The sequence below is a fragment of the Oryctolagus cuniculus genome, chromosome 15, assembly GCF_964237555.1.
Source record: "Oryctolagus cuniculus chromosome 15, mOryCun1.1, whole genome shotgun sequence".
NCBI lineage: Eukaryota > Metazoa > Chordata > Mammalia > Lagomorpha > Leporidae > Oryctolagus > Oryctolagus cuniculus.
The window spans coordinates 33,608,448-33,635,873 of NC_091446.1; the positions used below are offsets into that span (position 1 = coordinate 33,608,448).

General features: G+C 43.4%; 1 protein-coding gene and 1 long non-coding RNA gene across 3 annotated transcripts in view; one reads left to right on the forward strand and one right to left on the reverse strand.

Moving 5' to 3' along the window:
• LOC138845328 (uncharacterized) overlaps positions 1 to 24,140 on the forward strand; it is a 44,511-nt gene extending 20,371 nt beyond the window's left edge. The window contains exons 3-4 of one of the 2 annotated variants that reach the window (XR_011382340.1): positions 23,481 to 23,766; positions 23,898 to 24,140. This is a non-coding gene — a long non-coding RNA (uncharacterized lncRNA). The remainder of the gene's footprint in view (positions 1 to 23,480; positions 23,767 to 23,897) is intronic. The other variant, XR_011382341.1, reaches the window with a different exon arrangement.
• On the reverse strand, positions 5,144 to 26,920 carry CCNJ (cyclin J). Its single transcript, XM_002718548.5, has 6 exons — positions 26,781 to 26,920; positions 26,056 to 26,164; positions 18,340 to 18,550; positions 9,367 to 9,666; positions 9,120 to 9,279; positions 5,144 to 8,174 (listed from the first exon to the last, which is right to left on the reverse strand). The coding sequence occupies exons 2-6, from the start codon at positions 26,122 to 26,124 to the stop codon at positions 7,763 to 7,765; spliced, it is 1,152 nt and encodes a 383-aa protein (XP_002718594.1). The 5' UTR covers positions 26,125 to 26,164; positions 26,781 to 26,920; the 3' UTR covers positions 5,144 to 7,762.
• Positions 26,921 to 27,426: the final 506 nt, after the last annotated feature.

Genomic DNA, 27,426 nt, shown 5'->3' on the forward strand with positions numbered 1-27,426 from the left:
TTAGTCTCCTATCTGTCATTTTAAAAGGAAAAGATTTATTTATTTATTTGAAAGAGTTAGAGAAAGAGACAGACAGATCTTCCATCTGCTTGTTCACTCCTCAGATGCCCGAAACGGTCAGGGCTGGGTCAGGCCAAAGCCAGGAGTGAGGTGTTTCATGCGGGTTTACCACATGGGTGGCAGGGACCCAGGTACTTGGGCCATCTTCTGCTTTTCCCAGGTTTTTTGTGCATGTAGTTCATTTTATAATTAGGAAGATTTGTATTTTTGTTCCTATCATTGCCTTTGTAATACCTGATTACATAATATCCTTGGTTTTCTATTTAGTGTTATATTTTTAATTCACTTTTGAAAAAGAGGTTTACTTATCTGAAAGAGTTACAGAGAGAGGGAGAGATGAGAGAAAGAGATCTTCCATCTGCTGGTTCATTCTCCAAATGGTCATAACAGTCAGGGACTTGAAGTAGTGTTCAAATGGGATGCCAATGTCATAGGGTGTGGCTTAACCAGCTGTGCCACAACACTAACTCCTGTTATTTATTTTTATAAGTAACACTATAATTAGTATATTTCCTTCCCTTTATTCTATCACCCAGTTTTATCAGCTCTATTATCTTGGTGCTTACTTTTATACTATGAAATATCCATATTCCTCCATTACCTCATTTGTCATTATTTCAGAAAGCTTCCTGGCTCCCGTATCCTCTCACTAACTCACCTTGCACACTGTTGGATCATTCCTAAACTCACCTGTATGATATCATAAATCCTCAGAGATCTCTCTGACCTCCACGAAGTCTGTATTCTCTTCTGGCTTTCAAAACTCCATAACCCAAATTCATCTCGATCACTCAATCTTGTTTCCTCCACAAAGTCTCAGTGAGTTTGTCCTCACTGTCCAGCAGTCAAGCTGAGCGTAGGAGGGAAAGCCTTCAGCCAGGCTGGTGCAGGCTGCTTTGTGCTGTCACTGGAGGTGATGGCACCCACCTGCAGACTGCTCTGGTCCAGCCAAAGCTTTTCCCTTCTACACCCAGCTAAAGTCACAGAGCCTTGAAGCCTAACAAGAGGGGCCAGGCGTCGTGGCATGCTGTTTGTGAAGTCCAGTCCAGCTCCCTGCTAATGTGCCTGGGAAAGCAGTGGAAGATGACTCAAGTGCTTGGACTCTTGTCTCCCTCGTAGGACATCCAAAGGGAATTCAGGGTTCCTGGCTTCAGCTTGGCCCCACCCTGGCTAGCTGTTGCAGCCATCTGGAATATAAACCAGCAGGTGGAAGATCTGCCTGTTTTCTGTAAATCTGCCTTTCAATTAAATAAATAAATAAATCGTACAAACAACCAAACTAAACTGAAAGAAAGCAGAAGGAAGGAATAAGATTTTTTTTTTTTTAACAAAAAAGAAAAAGAACTCTCCAGAAACCCTTTAGTGTCACAGAAACTCTTGGGAATTGGAAGATACCTTAGAAGTCATCCCCTCTGATTTACACCACATCCAGTGATCATTTCCATCCCATTTCTGGTCTAAGTCAGGGGCCTATGGTGACAGGAACTCCAGAATGCTCAAAGCATTACTCTGGCTTAACATTCTGGCTTATATTCATTCATTGAATGTGAAATTTTTTTTTCTTTAATTCTTTATTTGAAAGAGTTACACAGAGAGGTAGAGGTAGAGAGACACAGAGAGGTTTTCCATCTGCTGGTTCACTCTCCAAATGGCTGCAATAGCTGGAGCTAAGCCAATCCGAAGACAGGAGCCAGGAGCTTTGGGCCCTTGTCTCCCACATGGTGGAGACTTTAGTGGACCCAAGGATTTGAGTCATCTTCTGCTGCTTTCCCAGGCACATTAGCAGGGAGCTGGATCAGAAGTGGAGCAGCCAGGACTTGAACAGGTGCCCATATTGGATGCTGGTGCAGCAGGCTAGGGCTTTAACCTGCTGCTGCACCATAGCGCCAGCCTTGTGAAAAATATTTGACCATAGACCTAATTCTGCCCTTTGAAGTAGTTTATGACATCTTTGCATATTTGGGAAAATAGGTGTTTCACCTTCTTTTAATCTCCTCCAGATGAAAACCTCACCTTTATTTTTTTTTTAAAGATTTATGTATTTATTTGAAAGGTAGAGTTACAGAGAGGCAGAGAGGGCGAGCGAGAGATAGAGAGAGAGTGAGTCTTCCATCTGGTTTACTCTCCATATGGCCGCAACAGCCAGAGCTGCACGATTGGAAGCCAGGAGCTTCCTCCAGGTTTCCCATGCGGGTGCAAGGGTCCAAGAATTTGGGCCATCTTCTACTGCTTTCTCAGGCCATAGCAGAGAGCTGGATCGGAAGTGGAGCAGCTGAGACTTGAACTGGTGCCCATATGGGATGCCGGCATTGCAGGCGGTGGCTTTACTCGCTATGCCACAGCGCTGGCACCACCAGTTCTTTCAGTTGTTTCCCACACACAGTGATTTCTGGATGCATCACCAGCTTGTGGCCATACTTGGGTTTATCACTACTCTAATTGAAACTGTGCACACAAGATTTTCCAGATATATTATGATTAGTACTGAATCTGATGGGACTGTGCCTTCTTGTGCTCAGAATATGTTTCTAAATCAGCCCAAGACTGCATTTGTTTAATAGCCACAGCTCATTTTTGGACTGTGTTAATTTTTATTTATCTGAAGTTCCAAGAGCTTGTGGCTCCCTGTTCATACAAAGGGGTGTGAGATGAGTAAGACACAATCTCTGCCCTCAAGAAACATGTTTAGTCTGTGAAGTACCTGACCAGTGATCCTCAAGATTATCAGTGTCATCACAAACAAGGAGGTCTGAAACTCATAAATCAGAATTGCCTAAGAATACCTAACCACTAAATGTAATGATATACTGGATGGGAACCTGGGATGGAAGACGACTAAGAATAAGAAACATGAAGAAAGTATGGACTTCTGCTAATAATGTATCAGCATTGGTTCTATGTGACAACTGTTACTATAGCAATATGAGCTATCTTTAAGAGGGGAAGCTAGATGTCTCTAACCCAGGAACCCTCACATGAGATGCAGGCATCCCAAGCAGTGTCCTCATCACTGCACCAGATGCCCACTCCCTCGCCCCTTACCATTTTAAACACAGATCCCACAGGGTAACTAACAGAATCTTATGAACAGAGGAAAACCTGTACATTTAAGTTGCATACCCTGTCAGGAGTTCATGGATTCCAGATTAAGAACTTCATCTCAGGGTGGCAATGCTTACCTGGTAGGCAGTGTGTGTTTGGGGAGCAGAGAAGATAGTGAGGTAAGGGTAAGCTAGCAGCAGGTATTCTTTCCACAGGGAGCCTCAGCCTGGTCTGCAGGCTGTCAGTGGGTTACAAGTGAACTTTACAAAAAATCTAACAGATTTAAAAATGGATGTTGAGGCCAGTGCCGCGGCTCACTAGGCTAATCCTCCACCTACGGCGCTGGCACTCTGGGTTCTAGTCCCAGTTGGGGCGCTGCTTCTATCCCGGTTGCTCCTCTTCCAGTCCAGCTCTCTGCTGTGGCCCGGGAAGGCAGTGGAGTGGAGGATGGCCCAAGTGCTTGGGCCCTGCACCCACATGGCATGGGAGACCAGGAGGGGGCATCTGGCTCCTAGCTTTGGATCGGTGCAGTGCGCTGGCCGTATAGGCCATTTGGGGGGTGAACCAACGGAAAAGGGAGACCTCTCTCTAACTCTGCCTGTCCAAAAAAAAAAAAAAAAAAAAAAAGGATGTTGAGTGATTCCTAAACTAACACAATATTAAACAGTGTACTAAGCTACACCATTCTAATTGTTTCAGGAGTGCTAGCCATACTTCACAAGGTGGAGACAAGCTGCTTGAGGTTAGGGAAGCTGTTGGTTTTTTGTTTTGTTTTGTTTTGTTTTGTTTTAAACCATGTTCCTGAGCAGTTGATTGTATACTGGTCTTTTGGGCTTTGGAATCACCTTAGTGCAAAGCTACCTGCCTTGATTTAGAATGCTCATTATCTTAAAGTCAGTCCTCAAGAACACTGTATATTAACAGTCCTGAGGGCTGTTTTAAACCCTACCTCTGTGCCACAGCAAGTAACAGCACAGTAGTTATAGGACTAATTTCAGAAATGATTTTTGGGAAGGCAGATGTTTGGCACAGTGGTTAAGATGCCACTGGCCGGCGCTGTGGTTCACTTGGCTAATCCTCCTCCTGCGGTGCCGGTACCCTGGGTACTAGTCCCGGTTGCTGTGGCCCGGGAAGGCAGTGGAGGATGGCCCAAGTGCTTGGGTCCCTGCACCCACATGGGAGACTGGGAGGAAGCACCCGGCTCCTGGCTTCGGATCGGCACAGTGCCGGCCACTGTGGCCATTAGGGGACTGAACCAACAGAAGGAAGACCTTTCTCCGTCTCTCTCTAACTCTGCCTGTCAAAAAAAAAAAAAAAAAAAAAAAAAAAAGATGCCACCTGAGATGCCTGCATCCTATATCAAAGTACCTGGGTTCAAGTCCCAGTTTTGCTTTCAATTCCAGCTTCCTGCAAATGTGTACCATGGGAGGTAGCAAATAACAATGACTTAAGCCTTCTGGTTTCTGACACCATGTGGGAGACCTAGATTAAGTTTCAAGGTATTGGCTTCAGCTGTTGCGGACATTTGGAGAGTGAATGAGTAGATGGAAGATCTCTGTGTCTCAGATGAAAATTCTGGGACACAAAAGGATTTCTTAGTGAATTTAAATTCTTAATGTATTTTGCATAAACCCATTACATTTTACTCTTCAAAACAAATTTCATCTGCTAAGTTGAATTCAGTAGCAAATTATCTTTTTATTTAGGTGAAGGGACCATCATCACTGTTAACCCTGTTCCTTCCCACACTCCTGTCCATTTTGTGTCCTTACTTCTTAGAAATCAGACCAGGTTCCTGAATAAATCTGAGTCCATAGTTAAACTGATTTTAAGCTCAAAAGGTAACAGTGGTGTCTGGTATACTTTTGGGGACTTCAGTGTTCCATATGGAAGACATAATGAATGTACAGATGTTTCCCACCATTTCAGGTAACATTCTACAGCTGGATAGCTTAGGAAATACAACCACAATTCTGTGTCTGACTGACAATGAATGAAACTGCAGATTACAAATCTTATTTAAAATAAAAACACCAAAGTCTTTTTACTGAAAACTAGTTTTATTTTAAAATTAAGTGCATAGCACTCATCTAATATTCCATTGGTGTAGAACTTAGCACCATATTTGCTATTTGAAATTCATGTCATAACACAGATACATTTTGGTTTGCAGTCTGTACTTGAGTAGTGTTTATTTAATGGACTTTGGTAAAGCCCTTTATACATATCATTAATACCTTCACAGTACACACTTAATGATGGTCCGGTAATCTCAACCAAAAACAAAATAAAAAAAAACCACCCAGCTTTAAAGGCTAATCAATAAATTAAAGAAAACCTATACAACACCTCCCCTATCCCCCAATGCTAGCAACTGTGACCTGTATTTATAATGAAACCTAAATGTTTTAAAAATAGTTCTGGTTGTGCAACCACCCTACCCCACTGCGGGTATGCAGCAAGAGTAATCAATTCGTTTATTCTACTCCCCCCAACAAAGATTAATCCAGTGTTCTTTAGTTTTTAAATATAAATTGGGAACGTGTTAATAAACTTTAAAAAGGCATATTCTTCTATAACAAGAATGACATATAAACCAATCAATAAAAGCATTTGACAAGACATTAAATTACCACAGGCACTGGTTGTTGGTTCAAGTTAGGATCGCTATCCTAATATTTTACATTCATAGTATTACTGAGGTAGTTAAAATACTGAAAATCCGGACTCCAGGTTGCTGGGTTCTGAATGTGAATGTTAAAGATATATTCTCTCTTGAACCCACTTTTCCTAATTCAAGTTTTCTTAAGGTAAGAACTACCAAAATCCAATTAGCAGCCTTCTTTTAAAGAGCAAAAGTGATGATTCTTTCAAAAAACAATTTCCATGCTTGAAAAATGTCATGTGTGTTCTTACCTGAGTGTTTTTTTTAAATTTATCTACCAGACTAATAAATCCGCATTATGCTCTCTATACTCTAAATATAAGTTATTTTCCTTTACAGAAAAGGACATTTCTCTAAGAATTCATGCTGGCAGAAGCCACTCACCCACATTCATCCACTGGAGCCATGTGGATCAGTCCCTTCCTAACAAAGGCCATTGGCTTGATTACTGAGACTCCTGCTGCATACCCACTCATCTTTTAAGAAGTTTATCTTCAATGCACCTTGTGGCAGTCACATCCCTGCCATGCAGATTCCCTTCTATTCAAGTGCTATCTTTAAAAAAACAGAGACACACCTTACTAATTTTTAAACCAGAAAGCTTCCCTCCACCAAATCTCTTGTCCCACAGATAAGAGCACAATGTATAGTTTCAGTTATTACTATGATTTTCTTTTTAAGTTTATTCCTCCAAAATGCTTTACAGGCAAACTGCCCTTGCTATCATGACTACTATGTCGTTTTCACTCATTACCAGTACAGTGAAATGTCCCAGGGCAGTTGTGGGGATAATCCAGTAAAAGCAGGTACTGAAATTTTGTAATCAGTACCCCTGCCTGTTCAGACTGACTAGCTGGATTCAAGGGTTGCTTATGAAACCTGTATTTCACATAACAAAGTGCTGCTGTAGCACAACCTGAGAACCACGCTGGCCATACTGCACTTCAAACTCAGCCTATGGAGCTTTATTATAGTAATGATATTTTTACAGATAGGCCTTCCCTTGAAAAACCTTTCCTTTAGAGTAATATCAAATCTGAGTGTAAATCATTAATTGCACCAAGAAATGCAAAATATATATGTATTATGAATCATAGGAATCACCACTTCATCCATTCTGTGCCACAATATTATGTTCTCATTTGAAAACACATCTTCATAGTATTTTAATCTGTTATAACGGTAGTTCATATGATAACATTTCCAAAGCATGTTGCATTACAGTTAAGTGTTTCCAAGTAGTACCAATTCCCTGAGTTAAATGTGTTTTCATTCTAAAGATCTGAGGTTGATCGCTTAGGGAAAAAAAAGAAAACAAAAAATTATGACCATGATTTTAAAGAGATCTACTCCACCCTTAATTTTAGCACATAAATCCAGATACCTTTACATTTATGATAGGACATTCTATAGAATCAGCTAAAAAATCATTTTCTTTTACTCCACAGGTTGGTACAGTGTAACAATTCAGTGACTTTAAATTTAGTCAAAAATTCATTTGTAGATCAACTTCAAAACTCAAAACTGTAGAATAATAATAAAGAAAAAAGACACCTTCAAAAATTAATACTGTAACTTTCCTTCATAAAAGAGTGTTTGGCAAGTCCACAGATAAACATTAATCTTTGACATATAAGCCAACTTTAGGCCCAGAGCCCACCACAGGTCAAATCTCAAAAGAGTACATTATAATCTGTCCAGATTTTCTGTCGTATTGGATATTTTTGAAATATTTGGACCATCAGCCAGGGCTTGAACATTTCTGTCATCCAGGGATTTGTTGTAACAGGATTTGACACACTGTGTTAAACTGCTGCAGTGTTTGCTCCGTCCTCCCAGGTGTTCAGGGTGCACTGAAAAGGATATTCACTCGTGCTGGTACCTGAAGAGTTCTGGTGTCACTGGGATCCCTTTCCTTGAACACGTTTACAAAAAGCTTGCCCTAGAGCTTCAAGACACAAAATAGCCTGGGCCAGTTACTAACTTTGCACATAATCACCTCTCAAAGCATGGAGTAATACAAGGGTAATGTTCATTTATCTGATAACTCCGGTTATAAGAAACAGTCAGACAAGGCTTAACTTCTACTGGTATTGCCAGTGACATCCCAACACCAGTCTGCACATGCCCAAGGCCATGAACACTAGTTTGGAAGCCAGCAGGACACGTCTGTAGTGTGTAAGATGAGGTGTGTGTGGTAGACACAATCTGCTGACAGCTTGGTTGTTCTGATACAGGATGGCGATACTGCAGAGAGGTCTGATGTGTCTGATGGAGATACTGGGGTTGCTGAAAGTGACCTGGCCGTGTGGGCTGGGAGGCTGTTTGGAACACACTTAGCTGTGCTGACTGAGGTCCTGCCTGTCCTCTCTGTTTGTTTGCTTCTTTCACATCATTATCGTGAGCACTGAAACATGGGAGAGAAAGTATTAATAATGTTACTTGTGAAGAATTTGCAAGAAGTCCCACCCCAATTTGTCAATAGCTGATTTTATAAACTGCCAGCACTACCTAGGTAGCAGTCAGTACACAATAATCCCAGCAAAAGCAGGACCTCACTTGTATCCTTCTAAGGCTGTTTCCCTTTATGTGAACCTGCCAGTAGTTTTGAGGGCCTTTTCTGTCTTGGAAAAAAATATCCACAATAAACACTTAAGTGTGGCTCCCATTTTGGTAACATCCTTGTGGCCCTCAAAATTCAAAGATGTGGAAATGGGGGCAAGAACTGCCTGGATAAATCTTCGAGTTATGGATTTACACATGAGCAGATCCTTTCCTTATCATGTACCTAGATCATACTAGCAATGACAACTTCTAGCTAGCTTTAACAACCAAAAGGGGCATCCCATCTATCAAGTACTGCCCACTGCAGGGGGGTACTCATGGTAGCAAGAAGCTGCCAAGAGCAAGTATCCTAAAAGCTGTGCCACCGGCACCATGGCTCACTAGGTTAATACTCCGCTTACGGCGCCGGCATCCCATGTGGACGCCGGATTCTGTCCCGGTTGCCCCTCTTCCAGTCCAGCTCTCTGCTGTGGCCCGGGAGGGCAGTGGAGGATGGCCCAAGTGCTTGGGCCCTGCACCTGCATGGGAGACTGGGAAGAGGCACCTGGCTCCTGGCTTCAGATCGGCGCAGTGCTGGCCATAGTGGCCATTTGGGGAGTGAACCAACGGAAGGAAGACCTTTCTCTCTATCCCTCTCTCTCACTGTCTATAACTCTACCTGTCAAGAAAATTTAAAAACAAAACAAAACAAAAAAAACTGTGTCTTTGAGAAGTTATTTTTAAGGCACCTTATACATGAAGAAAAATATTAATGTGAAATTAGAAACACCAGAACAAAAAGGCTTACATCAACAGCCGCTCAATACACTGCACTAAGAAATCCCAGGAGTAAGCAGTAAGACGATGCAGTCGTGTAGGCCATGTTGGAGAAAGACGAAGTATGATCCTTGAAGAAGCCACACACGCAGCAGCTACTAAAGAAGGTGCATAATTTAGAAAGGCATAATCTGTGGAGACATCAAAAATGAACTTAAGAAACAGAATATACAAGTCATAGGTACACAAGTCACTTACTGGCATTCACAACATCTTACCTTGCAAAGATACTTCTAGGAAGTAATCTGCATATTTGGCCATGTAAAGTTTAGTTTTTTCCAAGCAAATCATTGGCCAGCCATCATGAAGATCTGTTTCGTGTACTGCTTCGGAAAGATAATACTCGATGAAATGAGCAGCTGTTGGAAGGCAGAGGTTCCACTGAAAGGTTTCTAATAGTAATAGTTCCATATGTAGCAGATTTTGTTTTGTTAATACTAGATTCATGTTAGTCATACAACCCAGGCTGTTGAGCTGTTCTAGCTTAGGCACACTATCTTCTTTTTCTTCAAATTTACCTTATAAGAAAAGGGAAGAGGAGAGAAAACGTTAGGCAAGTGATCACTATAGGATGAGTCAGTTAAATGGGATAGACTGTCTTCCGGCATTTAGAGCTAAAAATACTCTTTCCCCTACCTCACATAGACACAATTGTGCCAGAACTCTCTATGGTTCTCATATTTGCATTATGTTTTCTTTTCCAGTACTACTGTGCCCAAACTTTCACTTTCTCCTGGAAAAAAAAATATGCTTGGAACATATCAACATTTAACATTTTAAATTAATTAAAAACTCATTCAAATCTCACTAGCTAAATGTTTTCAGGAAATTTCAGCAGGTGGGTGGGGGAAGAAAATACATTATTTTAGAGTAGAAGTGGGTTTAAAGAATTTAAGGGTCATAGGTATATTTGAAATAAAAAATACTTCCAAGTTTTAAGTGTTTCATTTTGCATATTTCCAGCATAATCTCAATTTCTGAAAGAAATTGAGGGGTGAGAACTGGGTTGAATGTCCAACACAAGTGTTACCATTTCACAAAACACTCCATTTAAAACAAAAATCTAGTTAAGACTGTTAACAAAAAAAGGGAGAAAAAAGAAGGGAGAGATACTTTCTGAAATACCATTGTGATTTTCCAAATGTCAGCAATAGAAGCAGAGTTGTTTTCAAGTTTCTTTGGGTTTTTGTTCAGTGGTGGTCCACAGAAGGGAAACTAAAACTAAAGCCTTCTAATTCCCAGTATTTTGTTCTAATTTACATTGAGGTTTACAACACTCATATTACAGTTATAGATTTCACACAATAAATGTTTATATTCATTCTTCTTCTTTTTTTTTTTTTTTTGACAGGCAGAGTGGACAGTGAGAGAGAGAGAGACAGAGAGAAAGGTCTTCCTTTGCCGTTGGTTCACCCTCCAATGGCTGCTGCGGCCGGCACGCTGCGGCCGGCGCACCGCGCTGATCCGATGGCAGGAGCCAGGAGCCAGTGCTTGTCCTGGTCTCCCATGGGGTGCAGGGCCCAAGCACCTGGGCCATCCTCCACTGCACTCCCTGGCCACAGCAGAGAGCTGGCCTGGAAGAGGGGCAACCGGGACAGAATCCGGCGCCCCGACCGGGACTAGAACCCGGTGTGCCGGCGCCGCAAGGTGGAGGATTAGCCTAGTGAGCCGTGTCGCCGGCCTATATTCATTCTTATTCAAAATTTTTGCCAGACTGTTACTAAAGAAGCACATACATAAAAATTTTTAAAGGACTTTGTTATATTTCAGTGTATTTTGTTTTCTCAGAAATCTTTTTATCCATTTAAAAACTTTAATGATTTATTTGCATATTTGAAAGTCACAGTTACAGAGAGAGATGAAGAGATAGAGAGCTCTCCATCTGCTGGTTCACTCCCCATATGGCTGCAACTGCCAGGGCTGGGCCAAGCCGAAGCCATGAGCCGGGAGCTTCTTCCAGGCCTCCCACATGGGTAAAAGGAGCCCAAGCACTTGGGCCATCTTCTGCTGCTTTTCCCAAGCCATTAGCTGGGAGCTGAATTGAAAGTAGAGTAGCTGGGACAGAAACCAGCACCCATGTGGGATGCTGGCATTATAAGCAACAGCCTTACACGTTTATGCCACAAGATTGGCTCCCATTTAAAAACATTTTTTGGAGAAGAGCCAAAGACTGCTCCAGCAAAAGAAACCAGAAGAGTTTTCCTGTGAGATTTCTCTTCTAGAAGGGATGAGTTTGTACCACATATGAAAGCTGCTACAACCCATGAAAGTGGCCAGGATACTGAGCCCAGATGCTCCCTGTATGGGTGGCAGAGCTAGAGCCAGTGGAAGCTTGATCATGACGACCTGCCTTGGGGTTGGAGGGAAAGAATGTGTAAGAGGTTTTTGTCTCTGATGCCAAGAGATTCTGCACTCATGTCTTGAGAAGAAACTAAGCCTAAAGAAGCAGGAGAGAGAGGAGGGAGTAGGGAGAGGGACAAGGCACAAGGTGGAGAGGAAGGCAGAGGAAGAGGGGTGTCAGTTCTTCCTACTCAAGAGAGATTTTGAACTTTAGATCTCAACTATGCTGTAAATATCTGGCTGCAAGTATAAGTTGATACAAAACATATATATAATTCAGACTTTTAAGAATCTAGGGACTGGCGCCTGCCCATATGGGCACCGGTTAGTCCTGGCTGCTCCACTTCCAATTCAGCTCTCTGCTATGGCCTGGGAAAGCAGTAGAAGATGGCCCAGATCCTTGGGCCCCTGAAGAAACTCCTGGCTCCTGACTCCTCACTGGCCCATCTCCAGTGTTTGTGGCCATTTGGGGAGTGAACCAGCGAATGGAAAACTTTTCTTTCTCCCTCTCTCTCTGCCTCTGCTCCTCTGTAACTCTGCCTTTCAAATATAAATAAATAAATAAATAAATCTAAAAAAGAATTGAGATAGTCCTTCATAATGCAAACCACATAAAGGTGAATTTTACAAGTTTTGCCAAAAGCATACGCTTGGTGTGGTTGAAAGTACTAAAATGGTCTTTATCACATGATTATCTAGCATTACCACTGAATAAAAATATAGGAGAGGAATCCACTGTTCTTAGTATAATGAAGTGAAATTCTTCAGAAGAATGACCTGAGAATTTAGTTCAATCCCTCTGGATGAATCATTAATATTTTCAAAGCACCCTGCTGTTTGTATAGCAGCAGTAATACTGGCAATATACTTCAAAGAAATATTGTAAAAATTAACAAGTTTATTTATATCATGCTTGACATTCCTTTTAAGAAATTAATACACCAGAATCCAAAGATCAAGAATGTTTTGTATTCTCTCCTTGAAAATTTGAACAGCGAAAGTACAATTGTATAAGATAAATTTCATACTTCAGGAAACCAAGGTAGTGACGTTGGGGATTTCATTTAAAGGGGGGGAAAAGCCAAAATGAAGATGTGTAGTTGAATCCCCAAATCTGTACTTCAAGACCAAAGTACTGCACCAAGCTGCATGGCTGTAACTACCAAATCAACAAACTTCTGTATTATTAAGTATCTACGAGACTTCTATATTTATAATGTATTTGGCTATTATAAATGTGCAAGACTTTGCATCTAGTTTGCAAAGTTACAAACAACCTCATACTGCATAAATAACTACACTTGCAATTTTAACCCAAGTTTTTGGGAACTTTTTCATACATGGATAACATGGATATAAAAAGATTTCAAAGTTTGATAGTAGCAATGAATACCTGCATTCTTAGCTATGTTTTTAGTTGTCTTGAACGCTATGTGTGTATATTTTCAATGTACTTAGCCACAATACCATACACAGATCACAAAGATCAGTTCTTCAATTGAAAGGAAATTCCAGGAACCATGTGATTATATTGATAAAGGCCCCAAACAGGAAGGAAGTAAGAGCACAGGAAGTCCATATCTGCTTCCCAGAAAGTAAAGAATTAGAGGCCACAGAAACAAAGCACTAGGTTTACAGGAGATCAGCCATGGAAACCAACATTGTCTCAAAGCCACATGTAAATGGTGAATATGTGCTGGACAAGATTTCTGTACTGAGAAGGATATAGATCAGATGTCAATGTGTGCTCTGCCAACCCATATTCTATTCTTTTATTATTAAATGGGGAAGTCATATCCTTAATAGACACCAGGAACCTCACAAGTTAGTAAGACCATGAATCTAATAGGAAAATGAGTAAAGAACAGGAAAGGGTAATTCATAGAAAACATCAATCTAAGCTCATTAAAAGTTGAGATATAACTCAAACCATGAGACATAATTTTTCAACTATTAGAAAACAGTAAAAAGCTTTGCTAACCTAATACTCATTTCCAAGATTGCTTCCATACTTCCCATAAATTTAATGGTAGTTACAGCCGCCAAGGGAAACCAGTATACACATGTGAAAGAGTTAGAACATGAGAAGTTCCCAGGACAAAAGAGTATTTTAGAATAGGACAGAAGCAGGGGCCGGCGCTGTGGCGTAGTGAGTAAAGCCACCACCTGCAGTTCTGGCATCCCATATGGGTGCTGGTTCAAGTCCCAGTTGCTCTGCTTCTGATCCAGCTCTCTGCTATGGCCTGAGAAAGCAGTAGAAGATGGATGAAGTCCTTGGGCCCCTGTACCCTCCTGGAGGAAGCTCCTGGCTCCGGATCGGTGCAGCCCTGGCCATTGCAGCCATCTGGGGAGTGAACCAGTGGAAGGAAGACCTCTCTCTCTCTGCCTCTCTGTAATTCTGCCTTTCAAATAAATAATTAAAAAAAAAAAATAGGCCAGAAGCTTTAGGGATAGGGAGCCAGGATAAAGACTAGAGAAACTTACAGGAGAATGAATGCTTATGATGCTGAACTGTTTGTGTTTCAGTTTCCATGGTGCTTTATTTATTTACTAAAAAAAGATTTATTTATTTGAAGTCAGTTACACAGAGAGTGGGAGAGAGACAGAGGGCAAGCTTCCATCTGGTGGTTCACTCCCCAAAAGGCTACGATGGCCGGGGCTGGGCCAAGCTGAAAGCAAGAACCAGGAACTTGATCTGGGTCTCCATATGGGTGGCAGGGGCCCAAGCACTTGGACCATCCTCCATTGCTTTCCTAAGCAGGGAGCTGGACTGGAAGTAGAACAGCAGAGACTTAAACGGGTGCTCACATGGGATGCAGGCATCTCAAGCAAGTGAATTAACCTGCTGTGTTAATGTCAGCTCCTCCTATTTTTTTTTAAGTGTCTTTATTTTTATTTTGTATGTAGAGAGAAAACCTGAGATTCAAGAGTTGTTGAAATTCATATTGTTGATGACTCCAAATCCAGGAAATCATTACTATAGTCATTGTTCTATATGCTACCCTCTAGAGACTCAGAGGCCCTTTTTTATTGTCTTTTAATAGTATAGACTCCAGCAGCTGGGTAAGCATTACCTAGGACTTACAAACTGTGCTTCATCTTTGACCCAAGTACGTGCAGCCTCCAACCTATTTCATAACTGGTATTCAATTGTCATCTAGTTTTGTAAGCTGTTTTTCCCTTTTATATAAAGGACCCCTATCCCAAAGCAGGGAGTAGCTGGGAGAGTGATACACATGCAGTTTAATTATTCTGAGGAGAGAAGCTTTGCTTATTAACATTTATGATAACAGGAGAGCTGCCATTTGGTATCCAAATATAAAAAAATAAGAATATAAGAAACACTAGAATTAACTCCAGAAATTTAAAATAGCACATACTAAAAACAGGCTATCAGTTCTCTTTTTGTGTAAAGTTACAGAGAGAGGAGAGACGGCTGCTAAGATTGCCGACACTAGTGTAGGGCCAAGAGCTGACACTACTTGGAGTGCTGCCTAGTTGGGACAGGCTGAGACTCTGAAAACTATTTCACACACATTCCCATTCTCCATTGGAAAAAAAGGCAGAAGGCAAAAGCAGTTCTCTCTCAGGGAAAGGGGGTTAGAAGCTAACAAAGGGAAAAGGCATCTGATTCTCTCAGTAATAGGTGACTTATACAATTTATATTTGAACCTCAGCAAATACAGATTCTAAAGCCTGGAAAATGTACCAAAAATCACTACATATTATAAATTAAACCACTTAGTAGTCAGTAAAATTGGTCATGACCTTGAATAAATAATAATATATAAGTTTGAGAATAAGAACAATTGAAAACTCTATTCAAGTCAACCTGAGATGATACACAAACATTCTTCTTCAAAATTGTGAAAACTGTTGGAACTCAGTACCAATGCCAAGCACTACAGGTGGCCAAAATTCTTGTTATTTAACTACAGCTCTTAGTAAACTTTGGTGGTAACAGATAATTTATGAATATCTTGTTTAGTAACCCTAACTCATTTAGGTTATTAGTAAGTAAACTTTGATTACAAATCTGTCAGTCTATGAACTGACTATTCATTGTTCATTACTTCACAGTTCCCAGATAAGTCTCCCACTTGGTTCATACCACACTTTTAAAAATTGCAGGTGTGCAGGGCCATGCTGTGGAATAGTAGGTTAAGCCTCTGCCTGTGGCACCAGCATCCCATATATGCACCAGTTTAAATCCCACCTGCTCCACTTCTTTTTTTCTTTTTTTTGACAGGCAGAGTGGACAGAGAGAGAGAGAGAGAGAGAGAGAAAGGTCTTCCTTTACCGTTGGTTCACCCTCCAATGGCCGCCGCTGCAGCCGGCGCACCGCGCTGATCCGATGGCAGGAGCCAGGTGCTTCTCCTGGTCTCCCATGGGGTGCAGGGCCCAAGAACTTGGGCCATCCTCCACTGCACTCCCGGGCCACAGCAAAGAGCTGGCCTGGAAGAGGGGCAACTGGGACAGAATCTGGCGCCCTGAGCGGGACTAGAACCCAGAGTGCCAGCACTGCAGGCGGAGGATTAGCCTATTGAGCTGCGGCCCCAGCCACCTGCTCCACTTCTAATCCAGCTCCCTGCTAATGGCCTGGGAAAGCAGTGGAAGATGGCCCAAGCATTTGGGCCCCTGCACCCATATTGGAGACTTGGAAGAAGCTGCTGGCTCCTGGCTTTGGATCAACCCAGCTATGGCTGCTGCGGCCACCTGGAGAGTGAACCAGCAGATGGAAGACCCCTCTCTCTCTCCCTCTCTCTATATGTAACTCTGCCTCTCAAATAAATCTTTAACAACAACATTGCAGGTATTGAGCAGGTGGGACTTAGTAATGACAGTAATAGCCACAGCATACAAAGTTATTTTCCACTAATGATACCAATTTTTAAAATAATCTAATTTACATATTTGATGGCTGGTTTCTCTTTATAAACTGATCTTATAATAAACATTCCATAGAATAAAAAGCCATTTCATTTATGGATTCATCTCACACATCTGACCTGTCAAGAGGTTTTTCCAATCCTATGCAAACTCTTAAGCCCCAAAATGTTGTACATGTGATTACTTATAAGCATGAAAGTTTAAAAATCAATTGTAAATGTACTGGCTTCAGGAGGGTAGGGACATGCAATGTGCCTGGATCTTAGAGAATAACAGATTAAAGGAGAAATATAGATATTCAGAAATTAGGTAGTATTCTAATAATTCAGCTCAGGGTACACGGGGATTGGGGTTGGATAATGAGATCAGAAAGGTGGCTAGGTCCAGACGAAAGGTTCGAAATGCTACATTAAGCAGCTTCTACCTGAACTCACAGGCTGTGGGAAGTCATCACTGGGACTATTTTTTTTTTTTTTAAACATGCTTTCTGGTTCTACAAGGGATCTAAAATAACTTAAAAAAGACATTCAGAGGGTCAAAATAAGTAGGTGTCATCAGATCAAAGGAAGAATAAAATAAACTAAAATCTGAGGAAATTAGTACCAGAAATGACGCCACATAAGACTGCATTCAGTTTTACGTTTATTAGCAATGAAAATACAAGGGTGTTCTAGAAGAACCTGGTGGCATGAGGTAAATGTCCCTTAGACAGCATGCTTATTGGATTCCCAAACCCTCTACTGGAGGGTGGCAAAGAGGTATAGGCTGTTAATATATCCATATACTACTTTAAAATAGGGCTTAAATTTCTATTATAATGACATGGATAAAATAAAAACCACATTATTGATTCTACTTCAGTACCAATCTTTTCACATTACTAAAAGAAGAAAAACCCAATTTCAGTTCCTTTACTTGTATTTTCTCTTTAGTGAGGGTACTAACAAGCAATAAAATGAGGTACAGGAAGATATGAAAACAGAGGGGTGTCAAAAAGCCCAGCACAGTACATTCTGTATGGGTAACAAACAGAGCTGTATCAGTCTGTCTTAAAGCCTACTACACAGTCGGTCTATTGCATAAGCAAAGGTTTTCATAAATCTGTAGCACTTGCACATGAACATTTAGTTCAGTAAGCTAATTCATTAGTAAATAGCATTCTAACAATATGCAGGCACTTCAAAATGTGGAAAATGCAATTAAATTTATTTTGGTGTAAAAAATTTAGAGATTCACATATATGGAGGGTCTTGAAAAGGTTTGTAGAAAAATGTATATTAGGAAAAACTGTGCATGGATTGTAAAAAAAATTTTTTTTTACACTAAAATAAACTTAATTTCATTTGCCATTAACTTTTGGAAGTAACTTTGTATAATAGCAATGCTACCTTTAAGACACAGTTTCTCAACTTCAGCTCCATTGATTTTTGGGCAGAAAATGCTGTCATGGGGAACTGTCCTGGCCATTCTAGAATATTTAGCAGAGTATCAGGCCCCCATGAACTGAATGCTAATAGCATCCTACTAGATTATAACAACCAAAACTGTCTCTATACCAAGTGTCCCCTGCGGGACAAAGTTGCTCCTTGAAAATCACTGCTTTATGACCGTGGTTCTCAACTGGAAAGAGACATCATAATCACCTCTGGGATTTCTAAATAAAAATGAAAGACTTCTCAGGCCCTCTTATGTAGATTCTGACTGAACAGATCTGGGGTGACCCAGGCATTTTTATCAGAATATTTGGGATGTGGGGCTTAGTTACTTGTTTCTCAAAGACTCAACAGCTACTTTTTAATATCTAGTTAAGAATTATTATGCCAAGAAGCACTTTCAACAAAAACTTCCTGATAATAGTAAACTGGAATGAATGAGATTTGGTGATATTTCACTGAGTTCTATATAAATTTGCATTATTATATAACTAATGAAAATTTATAGTCAATTATTTTCATACTTACTTGCTAGAAGTAGACAGGAAAGAGCAACTAGATGTAGCTGCTGGATAGAGATGTCATAGCGATCCATAAACAGGTCCAACAAATAGACAGCAAGGTGTCGGGCAGAAGGGCACAGTGTGAAGCGATTGCTTACAATGGCAATCAAGTCAGCAAAATACCGTCTGAGACTCAGTTGAGGGGACTGGCCCTTGTAGGAGGGCAACTTGAGCTCCTAAATCAAGAGGAACAATATTCAGTTTGATCTGTAGAAGCAGCCTCATACTGCAAAGACTTAACACTGATTTTCCAACACAGGTTGAGCATTCCTAATCCAAAACTCTTTTGATCACTGACACTAGGATCAACATATTATATTTTGGAGCATTTTGGATTTTGAGGTTAGGGATCCTCAGAGGGTAAGTCTACGCAAATATTCCACAATCCTAAAAACACTGAAATCAAAGACTTTGGGTGCCAAGCATTTCAGATAAGAGATAATCTGTAGATTAGTGTTACAAGTGCCTAAAACACAGTTTTCTCGGGTGGAACATAAAAATGAAAAAGTTGAACAAAAAGACAATGACATTTAATTTAAAACAAAACTCTGTTCTTTATTGTTAATCATCTATGATGTGATCAATTGCATTTCTTAGTGGAATGGATGCCTTCTAAAAATATTTTTTAATGAAGGAAATCTAGTTTGCCCTAACAGATGTTTCCAGGAAAAAAAAGTCTTTTCCAAAACTATTTACTCCATACACAAAGGCACATACATCCCTCCAGGAAGCCCAAAGCTTTTGGTTAGGAAGTAACAGGGGAGGGTGTGATGGCATACTAGGTTAAAGCACTGTTTGGCCGGATGCACACATCTTACATTGGAGTGCTAATTTGAGTCCTGGCTACTCCACTTCTAATCCAACTTCCTGCTAATGTGTCTGAGAAGGCAGCAGTGAGCAGTGATGTCCCATGCACTCCAATCTCTGCTACCCATGCAGGAAACCAGGATGGAGTTCCTGCCTCCTGGCTTTGGCCTCCCTAGCCCAGCTGCTGTGGGCATTAGGGACAGAAGATCTCTCTGTCACTCTGCCTTTAAATAAATAAATCTTAAAAAAAAAAAAAAAAAAAGAAAAAACTAGATTTCAGAATTTCTTGCACAAAAATAAACTTTGAAATTTTTTTCCCCACAAGCCTTTTGAACTGTGTTTAAGGCTTTTCAGTTACCAGATTCGATTTTCATCAATTTTTGCTGCTCTATTGAAAGAAGTAAAAACTCTCACATACTATTGGTCAGGTTGACAAATGAATAAGTCTTTTGGAGAGCAATCAGGTGATATAAATTTTTTAACATGCAGCTATCCTTTAACCTAACAATCCAAGTCCTAGAAATCTAACTTATTTACAAGGAGGTTCTTTGCAGTGCTGTTTGTAATAGCAAAATGGTGGAATCAAAGTGTGATGCCCAACAACCTGGATGGATCTCCAGGGAATTATGCTGACTGAGAAAGAGTTAATCCTAAAATGTCACATACTATACGATTCAATTTATATAACATTCTTGGAATGACAAAATAATAAAACTAGAGAACAGACTAGTGGTTGCTGAGATTCAGGGGGTGGGGTGTGAGATAGGAGGGAAGAGGGTGTAACTTTTTAGAAAAGCAGGAGACTTTTGTTTTTTTAAAAGATTTTATTTATTTATTTGAAAGAAACAGAGACAAGAAGGGAAAGGGAGAGATCATCCATCCACTGGTTTGCTTCCCAAATGGCCTCAATGGCCAGGTCTGGGCCAGGCAAAGCCAGGAGCTTCTTCCAGGTCTCCCAGGAAGGTGCAGGGGCCCTAGCACTTACTTGGGCCATCTTCCACTGCTTTCCCAGGTGCATTAGCAGAGAGCTGGATGGGAAGTGGAGCAGCTGGAACTTGAACCAGTGCCCACAGGGGATGCCAGCACTGCCAGCAGAGGCTTAACCTACTATACCACAGCACCCCAAAAGATTCTTGAGATGACAGGAAACATACTGTTTCTTGACCATATCAATTTAAGTATCTTGGTTGTGACATGGTACTATAGTTTTTCAAGATGTTACCACAGTGAGAAACTAGGTGAAGGGTACAGGAAGATCTCTGTATCACTTCTAAGAAATGCATGTGGGGGTGCTGGTGCTATGGCATTGCACGTAAAGCTGCTGCCTATAGTGCCAGTATCCCATATGGGTGCCGGTTCGAGCCCCGGCTGCTCCACTTCCAATGGCCTGGGAAAGCAAAAGATGGCCCAACTCCTTGGGCCCTTGCACCTGCGTGGGAGACCTGTGAGAAGCTCCTGGCTCCTGCTTCAGATCGGCCCAGCTCCAGCTGTTGCAGCCATATGAGGAGTGAATCAGTGGATGGAAGACCTCTCTCTCTCCCTCTCTATAACTCTTTCAACTAAATAAATCAGTCTTAAAGCTTGGGGCCAGCAAAATGGCATATCAGGTAAAGCTACTGCCTGCAACACCAACATTCCATATGGGTGCCAGTTCAGGTACTGGTTGCTCTGCTTCTGATCCAGCTCCCTGTTAATATGCCTGGGAAAGCGGCAGAAGATGGCCCAAGTATCTGGGCCCCTGACATCCACATAGGAGACCCAGTGAAGCTCCTGGCTGCGGCCTGGCCTAGTACTGGCAGTGTCAGCCATCCAGGGATTGAACCAGGATGCAAGATCTCTAACTTTCAAAAGAAATCTTTAGAAAAATGCTTGAACTCTTTTGACACAGAATTGCTAAATAAACTATTGGACATCAAGTCAATGTGGATTTTAAAATAAAGAGAAGGCTGGGGCCAGCGCCGTGGCATAGCAGGTAAAGCAGACACCTGCAGTGCCAGCATCCCATATGGGCGCCAGTTCTAGTCCCAGCTGCTCCACTTCCGATCCAGCTCTCTGCCATGGTCTGGGAAAGCAGCAGAAGATGGCCCAAGTCCTTGGGCCCCTGCACCTCTGTGGGACACCCAGAGGAAGCTCCTGGCTCCTGGTTTCGGATTGGCCCAGCTCTGGCCATCGCAGCCACTTGGGGAGTGAGCCAGTGGATGGGTGACCTCTCTCTACCTCTGCCTCTCTGTAACTCTGCCTTTCAAATAAATAAATCTTTTAAAAAAATAAGTAAAGAGAAGGTACAGGTGCTGTGGCTCAGTGGGTGAAGCCACTGCTTGGGACAGCCTCATCCTATATTGGAGTGCTTGAATCCCAAGTTGGAGTCCTAGCTACTATGCTTCTGATCCTGCTAAAACCTGGGAAGGCAATGGATGATGACCCAAATTCCTGTCACCCACATGGGATACCACGATGGAGTTCCAGGCTCCTGGCCTCAGCATCTGGGGAGTAAACTAGTGGATGGAAGATCTCTTTCTCTGTCATTTTGCCTTTTAAATAAATAAGTCTTTTCTAAAAAAAATAAATAAAGGGCAGTAATATTACACATATTGATACGGAAAACTCTGCTAAATTTAGGTGGAATAGGAAGGTACACAAATGAATATCTGCTATCTGCTAGTATCATGATCTCTGTGTGACAAAAATGTCGTATTTGCAGATATATTCATTTACTGGGTATCTTTTCAGGGAAAAATAATGATGGTAACTTTAGAGGTCCAGGAAATAATGGAGGTTGGAGGCAGCTCATTTATACCTTTTGATATTGTAAAAAGAAAAAAAAAAAGTAGCCGGCGCCGCAGCTCACTAGGCTAATCCTCCACCTTGCGGCGCCGGCACACCGGGTTCTAGTCCCAGTTGGGGCGCCGGATTCTGTCCCGGTTGCCCCTCTTCCAGGCCAGCTCTCTGCTGTGGCCAGGGAGTGCAGTGGAGGATGGCCCAAGTACTTGGGCCCTGCACCCCATGGGAGACCAGGAGAAGTACCTGGCTCCTGCCATCGGATCAGCACGGTGCACCAGCCGCAGCGGTCATTGGAGGGTGAACCAACGGCAAAGGAAGACCTTTCTCTCTGTCTCTCTCTTACTGTCCACTCTGCTTGTGTAAAAACAAAAACAAACAAACAAAAAAAAAAACAGGTTACTTGAGTAATAGGCTAAATGGACCTTTTATATAAGTGATAAAAACATTAACAAATGCTATTGAGAAAAAAAATACTTCTCCAAATAAAGGGAATACATTGGCCGGCGCCATGGCTCACTAGGCTAATCCTCCGCCTGCGGCACCGGCACACCGGGTTCTAGTCCCGGTCGGGGCACCAGATTCTGTCCCGGTTGCCCCTCTTCCAGGCCAGCTCTCTGCTCTGGCCCGGGAGTGCAGTGGAGGATGGCCCAAGCCCTTGGGCCCTGCACCCCATGGGAGACCAGGAGAAGCACCTGGCTCCTGGCTTCAGATTAGCGTGGTGCACCGGCCGCAGTGTGCTGGCCGCGGCGGCCATTGGAGGGTGAACCAACGGCAAAAGGAAGACCTTTCTCTCTTTCTCTCTCACTGTCCACTCTGTCAAAAAAATAAAAAAAATTAAAAAAAAAAAAGGGAACACAATGATTTTTCATATAGTTGCTAAAATGTTTTCTCCTTTGGTTTCTGTAGATCTTTATAATGGTATACATGAAATGGCATGATATGCAGCTACTGTCATGTGACATTTATTGATCACCTGCCTTGCAGCAGGCACTGTGCTAACCCCAGGGACAAAAGCTAGAAAATTGGTCCCAAGCCTCTGTCTAGCAGTTGAGTCAAAATACAGAGATCTTTACAACACAACGTGGTAATCACAGGGAACACTGAGGAAAACACCTAACTCAGCTCAGGGGATAAGGAGTTGGGAATAAACAAAGCCAGGGTGGGTCTTCTGGAAAAGAGGCCTGAAGGTGGTCTTAGTGACTCACCAGGAAACATATGTGGAAAACATGGGTGAACTTTATTTTCAACTATGTTAATCTTACCAGCTTTACTAAAGGCAGGAACCCCAAGGACCATCAAATAGAAGACTTCCAGTAGTTGTCCAACACATTCTCTTTATATCCTTTTCAATGGTAAAGTACAAGTACTTACCAGATGACTGTCAGATTTTGTTCTTTTGGTCCAGGTACTACAGTTATATAACCACGGGAAAATAAGTATGCTTCTGTAAGCATATGGGTTTCTCTGTCTATTCCCCATTCCCTAGAATTGAATATTTTCTTCCCATCTGCTTTTCAGGAACCCACAGGACCAAAGCACAGAGACCTGAATATGTATCTTCATCTCCAGTCCCAAGCCCTCATCGGCTCACCACCCCCAATGCCATCCCCCTTCCAGAATGGGTAACTGTTCTGCCAGGATGGAAATATAGGCCTACGAGTAAATTCAACTCTGTGGGATAAACATTTTCTCACAGGGCTAAGATTGTTCCCAATTGTCATTCAGCCTCCTAAAATACTTTCTCAAACAGCTGATAGCAATAGTATGCAGAGCAAACTCATGAGAAAGAAAAGGATACACAAAGGTATAAACACCTGCTTTGAAGGTCCTCCACCTCTGGGAGGGGTAGTAAATTATATTTTATAAAAAAGACAGTGAGGTTGGCATTCGGGGTCAAAGAGGATTTCTTTCATTGTAATTTTTACTCTTCCCTAGTAGACACAATGCCCATCACACCAGTTTATTTCTCCACAAACCTGGAGTCTAAACAGAAAACACTCTCTACAGAACCCAAATGGCAACTGCCCAAAAGAAGACCAGAAGGATGCTCTGAATTGTGAAAAAGACTGGCCCTTGTGAAGGCAGGGTCTCACTGACTGCTGCTGCCCTAACACCTGCCAGATCACCTTGTACACAGTGAATACTCAACATGTTGAATAAACAAACTGTAAAATCATAGCTAACAGACTGGAATTTCTATTGTCTTTTTTTTGAGAAAAGGCCCTGTGCTATCTTATCCTTTGATAGCTCATCAGCAATGACTGCAGGGCTGTCTTATTCCTTGGATCCTCCAGAGACAAATACACAAAAAATTTCAATAAATCCGAATTTTTAAAAAAAGTCTATTTGGCCAGTGCTGTGGCTCACTAGGCTAATCCTCCGCCTGCAGCGCTGGCACCCCGGGTTCTAGTCCCAGTTGGGGCACCGGATTCTGTCCCGGTTGCTCCTCTTCCAATCCAGCTCTCTGCTGCGGCCTGGGAGTGCAGTGGAGGATGGCCCAAGTGCTTGGGCCCTGCACCCGCATGGGAGACCAGGGGAGGCACCTGGCTCCTGCCTTTGGATCGGCACAGCACCGGCTGTGGCGGCCATTAGGGGAGTGAACCAACGGAAGAAGACCTTTCTCTCTGTCTCTCTCTCACTGTCTATAACTTTCTGTCTCACTGTCTAACTCTGCCTGTTAAAAAAAAAAAAGTCTTTCCAATTTCAAGGGACAACATTAACTCATAACCACTCAGGATTAAAATTATCTACACTTAAAAATATAAAATTGAAAACCTGAGTCAGTTAAAAAATATAGATATCATTAACATCAAATAATCAATTCTACCACATACTAGAGAAATTAGGAAGCTGACACTTAGAAAAGAACATTTCAAGAGGACACCTGCCAAAACCCAGAAAATCAAAAGTGTACCTGGACAATGTTTAAAGTGGAAAACCTGCAACCCTTTTCCTAACACTCCAGACAAACATCCCCTGGCTGGGACTTCCCTGTGGTGCAAGCATTCTTTAGGGGACTGAGGTGTATTTAGTGTGTCTGAGAAATTATTAGAATTGGGCAGCACTTAGAAATCTCAAGCTGTCAACGAGTGTTCAGTTGTAACAATTTAAGTCAGAATCAGATTTTCCAATCTAGTTAACCTGGTCAGAAACTCAAGCTACAAGTTCATTATCATCCCAGGATCTTTGAACTCCCAGGGTCAGAATCATCTTTATTAAAGAGCCAGCTGTTTTGCTTCTTAATTTTCTGCACTTAATGGATGGCTCTTTTTCCAAGGTGAAAGTAAATTAAGGCAGAGATCATTTTGGATCTGGTCTCTCTTCTAGTTATCAAAAAAGAACTCTCCCATTAAGCTGTCTTGTGCTGCTCAAAGTAGAAAAGTTACTGTAAGAGTAAGAATACACAGTCCTTGCTCTGCACCGCAAAAGTGTTTTTCTGTATCTATAAGTCTCCCCAGTCTACTTCCTGCCTTTGATATTAGTAGAAAAAAGCAGCAAACTCCTTCCACCTTAAGGCTTTCTGAACTGACCCGAATCTTGAGGGGTAAGCGACATTAACAGTTACCACACCGTGCTTACTGAACACCAAGCGCTGTTCAGAGCACATGGAGAGTGCTAACTTTTAAAAATTTTGCAGTCGTCCCATGTTGTTATTATTCCTCGCAAACTGAGAAACAGAAAATTAACTTGTGCAAAGTCTCAAAGCAAGTTCGTGGATCTCACGTCCGAACACGACTTACTGCAGATAGCTGCCCACAACAGCAACTACAGAACAAGGAGGGCTGCTCTGCCCAATAAAAACTCAGCGTGTATAGCTTTTAAAAGACAAGATCAAATCCATCTTGCATCTCGAAACAAGCACATCACCCTCCTCTCAACTACCACGCCCCACCCCCCTCATTTAAGTTGCAGGTTCTCCTGATAGATCCCAGCGAGGGAGTCAATAAGTTAATTAACCTTGAGCAAAGACGAAAACTCGCCTTCTGCCCGGAAAGTAGCTGAGTGGAGAACCTGATCGGTTCTTTCCAGGGGGGGCCAAGACTCACAATAACCGACAGGAGGCACCGGATGGGGGGTCGGGCAGCAGCTTTACCTTGTACCGAAGCGCTTGGTGAATATCCGCAGCCAGCTGTCCTCGCCACCACTGCCCCTCCAGCTCCATGGGACCCGGCGGCGCGCCCGGCCAGACGCGGCAACTCAGTCTGGAAGACACACCCCAGACGCGGTCACTGCCGGCTCCTTCCCCGACGGCCCTGGGCGCGCCCTCCCCAGGGGTGGGACCTCAGGCTGCCCTGTCTGCCTGTTCATCTTCCTCTGGCTCGTCCTAAACCCGGCCCCGATCCAAACCAATTCCCCGACGCCTCGCGGAGGGCCCGAACCGCCCCCGTTCGAGAGGAGCTGGCTTGTGCTGGGGACCGCCCCACTGGCTGCCGGACAGAATGGGGTCAATTCCGACCCCGAGTTGTTGCCCATGTGCGGACCTGGATGCAAGCGCGGGCAAAGTAGGATGGGCAGGCCCGGTTCCGGCTCCCGGAGCTCTAGGTTCGAACTCTCCCGCTGGCCCCAAGGGGCGGGGAGACCTGACACCAGCCACAGTCCCGCTGAGGAGAAACGCTTCCCACCAAACAGCCCGGAGACCGAAGGCCGCCAGCCTCGGGGCGCTCGCTCCTCCCCGGGAGCACGCACAGGACCGCGCGGCCCCAGAACGGCGAACAAAAGGCCGGGCCGGCCAGACTCCACGCCTCGCCCCGGCGGGACCGGTGCCCCGCGCCCAGCCCAGGCCTGCCCTGCCGCCCGGCCCCGCTGCCGCTCCCTTACCCGGAACCGCGGCCCTCACAGCCCCAGCCCCGCCGGCGTGCGGGGGGTGCCGGCCCCGTTCATGCTGCGGACAGTCGGCCGCGAAGCACCAGCCTCAGCTCGGGCCCACCGCCGGGGCGACCGCGCCGCCCATTGTTAAAGGACCGGCAGGCGGCTCCGCGTACAAAGCCAGCGCGGGGGCACATGCAGCCCCGCGCTGCCAATCTCGTCTCGCGATACAGCGGGGTCGCCCCGAGCTGTCCAATCGGCGGCCAGCCGGGCCCAGGTGCAACGCCCGGCGGCGGCTCGGCGGCGGCGGCTGGGGCCGGGGCAGCACCGGGACAGCGTCTCGGGCGGTGTGGTGAGGCCCGGCCTCCCGCCTTGGCTCCCTGCGAACGCCGGCACCACCTAGCTCGAAGCCCGCCTGCGGGCGGGCTGAGTCTGGGAGAGGGCGCCGGAGAAATTATAACGTTGATCGCTAGGTGGCCAATCCGGTCAGACCGCTCACCTGTTTGATTGCCTTCAATGCGTCCTCAGTGCCTGCTGAGCAGAGTTCCTACGCCTCACCTTGGTGTTCAGAAAACCCCTTCCCAGCTTGCATTCCGTCTGCCTCAGCTCACAGGGCAGCGGCCACATACATCCTGGGGCCTGCTCGGGGGACTCTCCA

Excerpts from the sequence above, each read along its gene's own strand:
- CCNJ (XM_002718548.5), bottom strand. The coding sequence starts at position 26,124 with ATGGAGCTGGAGGGGCAGTGGTGGCGAGGACAGCTGGCTGCGGATATT. Across the intron at positions 9,667-18,339 it reads TTCCTGTCTACTTCTAGCAA|GTAAATTTGAAGAAAAAGAA; the intron begins GTAAGTATGAAA and ends TTTTCTTATAAG. Across the intron at positions 8,175-9,119 it reads TGTATTGAGCGGCTGTTGAT|TGCTCACGATAATGATGTGA; the intron begins GTAAGCCTTTTT and ends CCCATGTTTCAG.